The sequence below is a fragment of the Agelaius tricolor genome, unplaced genomic scaffold (genome assembly GCF_023055355.1).
Source record: "Agelaius tricolor isolate 1412-34295 unplaced genomic scaffold, bAgeTri1.0.p SCAF_55, whole genome shotgun sequence".
Classification (NCBI taxonomy): Eukaryota; Metazoa; Chordata; class Aves; order Passeriformes; family Icteridae; genus Agelaius; species Agelaius tricolor.
In genome coordinates, this window is record NW_027269315.1 from 1,570,064 (window position 1) to 1,581,107 (window position 11,044).

At 66.5% G+C, this 11,044-nt stretch overlaps 1 protein-coding gene across 1 annotated transcript; it reads left to right on the forward strand.

The window, feature by feature from the left end:
- The first annotated feature begins 537 nt into the window (after positions 1 to 537).
- NR4A1 (nuclear receptor subfamily 4 group A member 1) lies at positions 538 to 8,763 on the forward strand. The gene is given in 8 exon segments (XM_071456055.1): positions 538 to 980; positions 982 to 1,019; positions 3,809 to 4,614; positions 4,838 to 4,967; positions 5,070 to 5,221; positions 6,387 to 6,589; positions 7,133 to 7,311; positions 7,401 to 8,763. Coding segments are annotated over 8 exon segments (2,136 nt in total). The 5' UTR covers positions 538 to 609; the 3' UTR covers positions 7,658 to 8,763.
- The last annotated feature ends 2,281 nt before the right edge of the window (positions 8,764 to 11,044 follow it).

The window sequence follows — 11,044 nt, forward strand, 5'->3', positions numbered from 1 at the left end:
CCCGCGTCATCCCCCCCGCACCCGGCACCGAGCGGGAGGAGCCCGGGGGTACCGGTGCCGCTGAGCACCGGAGATACCCAGATGGGCACCGGGCAGAGCGGTACCGGGGGTACGGGAGGCACCGGGGGCACACCGGGAATGGGGGCACACTGGAGATACCGGCACCGAGAGGGCTCCGGGGATAATGGTACCGGAGATACCGGCACCTAGAGGGCACCGGGAATGGGGGCACCGGGGTACCGGCAACGAGGGGACACCGGGGATTCCGACACAGAGAGAGAGATGGGCACTGGGCATAGCGGTACCGAGGGTACGGGAGGCACCGGGGGCACACCGGGAATGGGGGCTATGAAGATACCGGCACCGAGGGGGCTGCGGGGATGCCAACACTGAGGGGACACCGGGGATAACGGTACAGGAGACACCGGCACCGAGAATGGGGGCACCGGGGTACCGGCAACGAGGGGACACCGGGGACACCGACACCGAGAGGTTACCGGGGGTGGGGACTGAAGTGATGCCAGCACCGAGGGGGCATCGGGGGTGGGCGCACCGGAGTACCGGCAACGAGGAGACACCGGAAATCCAGGCAGCAAGAGAGCGACAGGGATGGAGGCACCGGCGGACACCAGCCCCGGTGTAACGGCAGCGAGGAGACACCGAAGGGCCACCGGCTCTGGGGACACCGGGGATACCCCGGACACCGGGGCCTCCCTGCCCCCTCCGGCGGCCCCCGGAGCCCCGGGGGGGATGAGTGGGGAAGCGAGGGGCGCCCGAGCTATTTTTAGCCGGGGCCGCGGGGTATTTTTAGCCGGGGCCGCGGGTGCGTCAATGGAACCCCTCGTGCGTCACGGCCGCGCCCCCGCCGGGGCCGCCCCCCCCGTGCGTCACCGGCCCCGCGCCGCCCCGCGCGTCACCGAGCGCTTAAGAGAAAGTAGTGGCGGGGCCGGAGCCCGGCGGAGCCCGCGGAGCGGCCGTGGCAGGAGCAGGAACCGGAGCGCCGCCGCGCCGGCACCCGGGTACGGGCGGCACCGGGATGCGGGGGGCACCGGGGGCACCGGGGGCACGGGGGTCGTGCTGGCAGCGGGAGGTGCACGGCGTCCCGGTGGTGTCCCGGTGGCACCGGGGGAACAGGAGCCGTTGTGTGTGCGGGGCGGCACCGGAGGGGTTCAGGTCGGGCGTGTCAGGTGGCACGGAGGGGATCCCGGGTCGGGCATCCCGGTGGCACCGGGGGCTCAGGGCGGTGTCGTCCTGCAAGGTGGATGGATGTGGGCGGGTGTCCCGCTAGCACCACGGGCAACCGGGTCGCGCGTCCCGGTGGAGCCGGGGCTGACGTGTCCGAAGGACGCTGTGGAAGGAACTCCCGGTGCCACCGGTGAGAGTCGGGGGTCCCGGGGGAAGGCACCGGGCGGTGCGCGCTGTGCGGGGCTGCCCCTTGTCGGTATCCGGTGGCACCGGGAGGAACCGAGTCGCGTGTCCCGCGTGGCGCTGGGAGGCGCACGGGATCGGGCGTCCCGGTGACACCGGCAGGAACTCGGTCAGGAGTGCCGGTAGCACCGGGGGTCGCGCACCCGGCGGGAATTGGCAGAGCGACCCCCGGCCCCGGGAGTCCCGGGAAGAGCCCGACACGCCCCTGTCCTCTGTGAGGAGCTGCGCAGCACCGGGAGCTGCTTCTTGGGCCGTGGGGGACCGGGCTGGTTCCCCCATCACGGCACCCGAACCGGGACGCAGGAAATCCCCGTCTCTGGGGATCGCAGGGGGCAGAGCCACCCCACACCGGGCATCACCCCGAGAACCCCGAGCAGAGCGGTCACGGAACCGGAGAGGGCAGCAGCGGGGCAGGCAGGAGCACGCGGGCAGCACCGGGAACGCTGCGAGCTGGGATGTGCGGGCAGCACCGGGAGCTGGCAGCGCAGACGGGGATGTGCGGGCAGCACCGGGAGCTGGCAGCGCAGACGGGGATGTGCGGGCAGCACCGGGAGCTGGCAGCGCAGACGGGGAGGTGCGGGCAGCACCGGGAGCTGGCAGCGCAGACGGGGATGTGCGGGCAGCACCGGGAGCTGGCAGCGCAGACGGGGAGGTGCGGGCAGCACCGGGAGCTGGCAGCGCAGACGGGGATGTGCGGGCAGCCAGCCCCGTGCGGGCAAAGCCCCCGCTGCCCACGCGGGCCCGGCAGCCGCCGCTGCGGCATTACCGGGCAGCAGGTGCCGGCAGGGACGTGGGCAGCGGGAGCCACCCCCGGTGCCACCGGCTGCTCTCGCCCGCCCGCGGCTCGGGGCCCGGTGCCAGCGGCTGCCACCCGCCCGTGCAGGCGGCAGCCTCGGGGCTGGGCACGGACGGGCAGCTGCCCTCCCAGCGCAGGAATCTGCAAACAGAGCCCGGCCCTGGGCAGAGCAGAGGCTGCTGCGGGAATCTGTGCCCGCTCCCCGGGGGGACAGGGCAGAGGGGACCCCAGATGCTGTCAGCGAGTGGGTGGGAGCAAAAATGTTCAAACCGGGAGCACGGGAAGGGTCGAGGCGTTGCATCTGCCAGGGTTTCCATACAGGCATGGAGAACTCCCCCTGGCACTGACAGCGTCCCCTGGGGCGAGTGCCCAGCACGGCCTCAGGTCCCCTGGGCTTCATTTGGGGTCGGGAGGCAGCTGGGGGGTCTCTGTTCCCTCTGCACCCGGCTGGACACGCACAAACCCCACCGGCACCTCCAGCAGGGGGCTGGGGGCTGGTGCCATCCCCTGGGTGCCAGAGCTGCAGCCACGCTGGGTATTTTTAACCGCGGCTCCTGGCGGGGTGTCGGCTTTCCTGGTGCCCGAGAGAGCTGCCCAGATTTGGCTGGGGGAATCCGGGGGCTCTGGCAGCAGGGCCGTGCCAGGACGTGGCCGGGGGCCAGCGCAGCGTGACCTTTAAAGGTCTGAGAGATGAATTACATTATCGTCTTGCCATCGGGGTCACTTCTGCCTTGGCTTTCAGCTGGACACAGGACTCTGCTTGTCTTATGTCTCACCAGAGCCATGCACAGCCCCCGGGGGGCTCCAGGGACACAGGGGTGGGCTCCTCTTCCCCTCACCTGCGCTGATGTTCCCAAAAAGCCCTAAAAGGGATTATGGGGGAAGTGGAATCCTCAAAACGCCACTCAGCCCCAACTCTGGCTTCCCTTGGCCAACCCGAGGGCTTGGGAATCTGCTGGCCACATTCCTCCCTCATTCCCTTTCGGGGGCTTTTGCTAAGCCAGCGTTTTGGGCAATGTCCTTTGCACCCATTGGCTGTGCTGTGACCTTTCCTGGGGACACTGGTGGCCGCCACCACGCTGCCAGTGGCCATGGAGGCGCAGCTGCAGCACGAGGAGAACCCGGGGGAAGCTCTCACAGCTCCCACCCTGTCTCCATCCTCTGCACGGATGCCAGAGGGGCTGTACCGAGCTGAGGGGGGGGGGGGGGGTGACACCTGGGTTTCTGCTGGGGAGCCCCAGCTGTGCCCAGGGTGACATCTGGATTTCTGCTGGGTGTGATACCTGGATTTCTGTGAGGGGTGACAGCTGGATTTCTGCTGGGGGAGCCCCATCTGGGGGGGTGTGACACCTGGGTTTCTGCTGGGTTGACACCTGGGTTCCTGCTGGGGTGACACCTGGATTCCTGCTGGAGTGACACCTGGGTTTCTGTGAGGGGTGACACCTGGATTTCTGCTGGGGGAGCCTGAGCTGTGCCTGGGGGTGACACCGGGATTTCTGCTGGGGGGCCCGAGCTGGGGGGCTGTGACACCTGGGTTCCTGCTGGGGTGCCCCCTGTGTTTCTGACGCCCCTCTCTCCCCTCAGAGATGCCCTGCATCCAGGCCCAGTGCAGCACCACGGGCGCCGGCCCCTGCGAGCGCTGCCCGGCCGAGCTGCTCAGCCCCGAGGGCGGCCGATTCCCCATGGAAGTGGCCGGAGCCGATCTGGCGGCCGCCCCAGCCCTGCCCAGCTTCAGCACCTTCATGGAGGGCTACGCCGGCGAGTTCGACGCCTTCCTCTACCAGCTGCCATCCAGCGGCCAGCCCAGCGCCGCCACCGCCTTCAAGCTGGAGGATTTCCAGGTGTACGGCTGCTACCCCAGCGCCTTCGGGGGGCAGCCGGACGAGACCCTGTCCTCCAGCGGCTCGGACTGCTACGGGAGCCCCTGCTCCATCCCCTCGCCCGCCACGCCCGGCTTCCAGCCCCCGCAGGCCGCAGGATGGGAGGGCTCCTTCGGGCCGTACTCGCCGCTGCCGAACTATGAGGCTGGGCAGCCCTGGGCTGAGGCAGCCAAGGGTGGGGGGTCCCAGCCTCCTTTCTTCGCCTTCGGCCCCCCGGCCCCCAGCCCTGCCGGCTCCCCGGCCACCCTCAAGGGGCAGCTGGGCCCCTCGCCCCGCGTGGATCCGCGGCTGCTGGACACGGACGCCTTTCCCCCGAGCCAGGGGGCTCCCAGGGGCTTCTCGGGGCTGCCCCTGGCTCCCAGCTCGCCGCTGCTGGAGGGGCCGGCGCTGGCGCCCAGCAAGGTGCGCAGCCCCGGGGCAGGTGAGGGGCGCTGCGCCGTCTGCGGGGACAACGCGTCGTGCCAGCACTACGGCGTGCGCACCTGCGAGGGCTGCAAGGGATTCTTCAAGGTAAGGGGACGGCCTCGGGATGTCGGCACCGTGCTCTGCGGCAGCGGGAGGATGCTGAGGGGTGTCCCGGGGAGGGGCAGGGCAGGGGGCACGGCCGCCGAGCCCTCCCCGCGGCCACGGAGCCGGATGCTGGGCCGGAGAGGGAGGCAGGGGAGGACAGAAGGGCTTTTGTTCGGAGCTCGGCGCCCCGGGCTGAGCTGGGCCGCTCCTTCCCCACCCGCAGCGCACAGTGCAGAAGAATGCCAAGTACATCTGCCTGGCCAACAAGGACTGCCCTGTGGACAAGCGGCGCAGGAACCGCTGCCAGTTCTGCCGCTTCCAGAAGTGCCTGGCCGTCGGCATGGTCAAAGAAGGTACCAGGACCCCTCCCCTCCCCAGCAGGAGCGGGGAGTCCCCTCTCTGCAGCCTCTGTGGCTGCACTGGGGACAGGAACTCACCGCAAGTCCCAACCACAGTGGTCCGGACCGACAGCCTGAAGGGGAGGCGGGGCCGGCTCCCCTCCAAGCCCAAGCAGCCGCCGGATGCGTCCCCGGTCAGCCTCATCACCTCGCTGGTGCGGGCTCACATTGACTCCATCCCCAGCGCCACCAAGCTCGACTACTCCAAGGTAGGGCTGGTGCCACTCCATGCCCTGCCCAGGGCTGTGCCAGGGCTGGGGTTGGATCCTGACCCATCCCCAGCTCCTCACCCATCCCCATCCCAGTCCTGACCCATCCCCATCCCAATCCTGACCCATCCCCAGCTCCTCACCCATCCCCATCCCAATCCTGACCCATCCCCAGCTCCTCACCCATCCCCATCCCAATCCTGACCCATCCCCAGCTCCTCACCCATCCCCATCCCAGATCCTGACCCATCCCCATCCCAGTTCCTGATCCAAACTCATCCCTGTTGCTAACCCAACAGTTCCTGACCTGTCCCCATCCCAGATCCTGATCCATTCCCACCCAGTTCCTCACCCATCTTCATCCCAGGTCCTGATCCCATTCCCACCTCAATTCCTGATCCACCCCTGTCCCAGGTCCTGATCCATTCCAGTTCCTGACCCATCCCCATCCCAGTCCTGACCCATCCCATCCTATCCCATCTCATCCCAATTCTTCACCTGTGGCCATCCAGTTCTTCACCCATCCCCATCCCAATCCTGACCTTTCCCCATCCCACTCCTGACCCATCCCATCCCAATCCTGACCCATTCCCATCCCAGTTCTTCACCCATCCCAATCCTCACCCATCCCCATCCCCATCCCAGTCCTGACCCATCCCACCCCAGTTCTTCACCCATCCCCATCCCAGTCCTGACCCATCTCCATCTCAATCCTGATCCATCCCAATCCCAGTCCTGACCCATTCCCATCCCCATTCTTCACCCGTGCCCATCCCAGTTCTTCACCCATCCCCATCCTGGCCCATCCCCATCCCAATCCTTCCCCATCCCAGTCCTGACCTTTCCCCATCCCACTCCTGACCCATCCCAATCCTGACCCATCCTCATCCCAGTTCTTCACCCATCCTCAATCCCAATCCTGGCCCATCCCAATCCTGACCCATCCCAGTTCTTCACCCATGCCCATCCCAGTCCTGACCCATCCCAGTCCTGACCTTTCCCCATCCCATTTCTGACCCATCCCAGTCCTGACCCATCCCCATCCCAGTTCTTCACCCATCCCCAATCCCAATCCTGGCCCATCCCAGTCCTGACCCATCCCAGTTCTTCACCCATGCCCATCCCAGTCCTGACCCATCCCAGTCCTGACCTGTGCCCCCGGCAGTTCCAGGAGTCAGCGCCGTGCCCGTTTGAGAAGGAGGACTCCGTGGACGTGCAGCAGTTCTATGACCTCCTCACGGGCTCCATGGACGTCATCCGCAAGTGGGCCGAGAAGATCCAGGGCTTCAGCGAGCTGCCCAAGGAGGACCAGGACCTCCTGCTGGAGTCAGCCTTCCTGGAGCTCTTCATCCTTCGCCTGGCGTACCGGTGAGCCCCGGGGGGAGTGGGGTGAGAATGACGGGGGTGACACCTGGATTTCTGCTGGGGTGACACCTGGATTTCTGCTGGGGGAACTGAGCTGTGACCAGGGTGACACCTGGATTTCTGCTGAGGAGCCTGAGCTGTGACCAGGGTGACACCTGGATTTCTGCTGGGGGAACCTGAGCTGTGACCAGGGTGACACCTGGATTTCTGCTGGGGGAGGTGACACCTGGATCCTGACCCATCCCCAGTTCCAGGTGTCACCCCCAGCAGAAATCCAGGTGTCACCTCTGGGCAGGTGTCACCTGGATTTCTGCTGAGGGTGACACCTGGATTTCTGCTGGGGGAGCCTGAGCTGTGACAAGGGTGTCACGTGGATTTCTGCTGGGGAAACTGAGCTGTGACAAGGGTGACACCTGGATTTCTGCTGGGGTGACACCTGGATTTCTGCTGGGGAACCTGAGCTGTGACCAGGGTGATACCTGGATTTCTGCTGGGGAACCCTGAGCTGTGCCTGGGCCTTCTGCTGACCTGGATTTCTCCTGGCAGCTCCAAGCCAGAGGAAGGAAAACTCATCTTCTGCAACGGCGTGGTGCTGCACCGGCAGCAGTGCGTGCGAGGCTTCGGGGAGTGGATCGACGCCATCCTCGAGTTCTCCCAGAGCCTGCATCGCATGAGCGTCGATGTCCCCTCCTTCTCCTGCCTCGCCGCCCTCGTCATCATCACAGGTGAGATCCCCCCAGCTCCAGGCCTGGCGCTGTCCCCATCGCCACCTGGTGTCTGTCCCCGCGGTCTCACAGCCTTTGTGTCACCGCAGACCGGCACGGGCTGAAGGAGCCGAAGCGGGTGGAGGAGCTGCAGAACCGCATCGTGGGCTGCCTCAAGGACCACGTGGCAGCAGCAGGGGCTGAGCCCGGCCGCTCCAGCTGCCTCTCCAAGCTGCTGGGGAAGCTGCCCGAGCTGCGCAGCCTCTGCACCCAGGGCCTCCAGCGCATCTTCTACCTCAAGCTGGAGGATCTGGTGCCGCCACCACCCATCGTAGACAAGATCTTCATGGACACTCTGCCTTTCTGAGTCCCGGGCAAGGGGCTGCCATGAGCCCCTGACCCGCCTGGGGACATCTGGGACCCGCCCTGGGCAACCCTGGTTCAGTCCAAGGATGCCTGGGAACCCCCTGGGAACCCCTGGGTCACCCCTGGGATGCCTGGAATATCTCCTGGGTACCCCTAGATCAGCCCTGGGATGTTTGGGACCCCCCCTGGGTGACCCCCAGAATGCCCAAAAACCACCTGGACATCCCTGGATCACTCCCAGGACGCCTGGAACCTGCCCTGGTCACTCCTGGATCAATTCTGGGATGCCCAGGACATCCCTGTGGACCCCTGGATGACCTCTGGGACACCCAGGCCATTCCCAAGACTCCATGCACACCCCTGGATCACCCCCAGAACACCTGGAACCCCCTCCTGGGTCATCCACAGGATGCCTGGGACCCCCTGGGCACCCCTAGATCGCTCCTGGGATGCCTGGGACCACCCATGCACCACTCCAGGGATGCCTGGGACCACTCCCAGGATATCTGGAACATCCCCTGGGTACCCCTAGATCACTCCAGGGATGCCTGGGATCACTCCCAGGATATCTGGAACATCCCCTGGGTACCCCTAGATCACTCCAGGGATGCCTGGGATCACTCCCAGGATATCTGGAACATCCCCTGGGCACCCCTAGATCACTCCAGGGATGCCTGGGACCACTCCCAGGATATCTGGAACATCCCCTGGGCACCCCTAGATCACTCCTGGGATGCCTGGGACCACCCCTGCACCACTCCAGGGATGCCTGGGATCACTCCCAGGATATCTGGGTCCCCCCTCAGATGCCTGAGTCTTCTTGGGAGCACCTTTGGGGGTGCCCCACGTGCCTTCACGGCCCAGGGCGTGGCCTCCCAGCAGCCCTGGTGCCGTCTTCCCCGGGGGCATCGCCAGCGCGGTGCCCTTTTCCCCTGTAAAAACGCCCCTGATGTAAATAGCGCCGGCCGGGTCCTGTACAGAGCGGGGGCCGTGGGCGAGGGGTGGCTCCGGCCCCCTCAACCTCGGCCCCTTCCCCTTTATATATATTTTTCTGGGTTTCCCTCTTTTTGGCCATTTTCTGTATATAAACTTGTACGTACAGTGAGAGCCACTGGGCGGGACCTTGGTGCCTTGTGTGTTAATATTTTTCCTTTTTAGTTAAATTCGGGGATTGGGAAGGGGGGACAGGGGCTGGGGACAGCTGGGACGCTGGAGAGGGGGAAAAACCGGGATGTTGGAGTTGGGGGCAGCCAGAACACAGCGGAAGGGCAGAGCCTGAGGGAACAAACAGGACACGGGAGCTGCGACAGCCGGACTAGGGACAGTCAGAGCTGGGGACAGGAGATGGTGACAGCCGGAGCTCGGGACAGTGGAGATGTCAGAGCTGGGAGCAGCTGGGACACTTGGGCTGGATAAAAACAAGACGCTGGAGCCGGGGAAAAAACAGAGCACTGGAGCTGGGACAGCCGGGATGCCAGAGCTGGGGACAGCCGGGACAGTGGATCTGGGGACAGCCGGGACAGTGGATCTGGGGACAGCTGCGGCACTGGAGCCGGCGGCAGCCGGGGCCAAACCGGGGACAGCCGGGATGCCAAACCCAGTGACAGCCGGGCCGGTGGATCTGGGGACAGCCGGGGACAGGCGGGATCCCAAAACCGGGGACAGCCGGGGCTCCGGAGCCGGGACATCCGGGACGCCAAACCGGGGACAATCGGGGCTCTGGAGCCGGGGACAGCCGGGATGTCAAACCCGGGGACAGCCGGAGCTCCGGAGCCGGGCCAGTGGATCTGGGGACAGCCGGGGCTCCAGAGCCGGGGACAGCCGGGCCGGTGGATCTGGGGATCTGGGGACAGCCGGGGACAGCCGGGATGCCAAAACCGGGGACAGCCGGGGCTCCGAAGCCGGGGACAATCGGGGCTCCAGCGCCGGGGACAGCCGGAACGCCAAACCGGGGACAATCGGGGCTCCAGAGCCGGGGACAGCCGGGACGTCAAACCGGGAACAGCCGGGGCTCTGGAGCCGGTGACAGCCGGGACGCCAAACCGGGGACAGCCGGGGCTCCGGAGCCTCACGTTGCCCACGGCGCTGCCCTTGAACCGTCACTCACCCCCGGCTGCCGCGGCCCCGCACCTGTCGCCCGCCTGATTTATCCTCCCCAAAATAACCGGGAAGCGTGACCGTGATCCCCGCTCGTGTTCCTGGGGACGTGGCCGCTGGCAGGGCCAGCCCTGGCGGGGGGGGTGGTGGCGTTTGGGGTCCCGAGCCCAGGAGTTGGGGACAGAGCCGGGGGGGTCCAAGGCAGGGGTGACACGCGTGGCTGATGTGTCCCCCGGTTTGTCGCCTTCCTCCTGCTGGGGACAGCCTGGCCCCGGAGCAAACGCTAACGGGGACACCCGGAACAAGGGCCACATTGAGGCGCGGGGCCGAGGGCGCCCGCAGTGACACAAAACAAGGGTCCCTCTGTCCCCCCCGCCGCCGCCCCCGCCGTGGGGACAGCGCTGACGCACGGCGGGGCCGCGAACGGGAACCGGGGCGGGGAACAGCGGGCACGGTGGGCACCGGGTTGGCACCGGTGCGGTTGTTCTGTCCCCTCCCCACAGCTCAGGGCTGCTCTCTGCCACCTTGTCCCCGTCGCTGTCCCCATTCCCTCGGCACGGGCTGCTGCGGGAGGGACGGGGACGGTACCGGCAGGGCCGAGTAAAAGCAGCTCCGTGGAACCGGCGGACGGGTCCGGGGCTGCTCGGCACAGACGCGGTCGTGTCGGTCGGTGTGTGCCCGGCTCCCCGCACGGTGACACGCCACGGCCACATTCCTGCTGCGACTGACACCGAGCCATGTGTCCTCATGGCAGCGTGGCCGATCACTGCCCCAAATGCCCATGTCCCCGTTCCCTGTGTCCCCATGTCCATCCATCCCCTGTTCCTGTGTCCCCCAAGTTCCCCCAAGTCCCCACGTCCCTGCTCCCACTGCACCCCATATCCACATGTCCCCATGTCCAGCCCTATCCAGCCATCTCACTGTCCCTTTGTCCCCCTAGTCTTCATGTCCCCTTATCCAGTATCCCCCTGTGTCACGCTGTTCCTTGTGTCCATCTGTCCCTGTGTCCCCACTTCTTTATTTCCCCTGCTGTCCCATATCCTTGTGTCCCTTCATACCCAGGTGTCCCCCGTGCCCCTGTGGTCCCCATGGGCCCCGTCTGTGCCCGTCTGTCCCGTGTCCCCACGAGTGTCCCCCCCTTTGTTGCCTTGTCCCTGCAGGGGTCAGACTGTCCTTTTGTCCCCCTAGTCTTCATGTCCCCTTATCCAGTATCCCCCTGTGTCCCCATATCCCCGTGTCATGCTGTCCCTTGTGTCCATCTGTCCCTTTGCCCCCCCCCTCTTTATTTCCT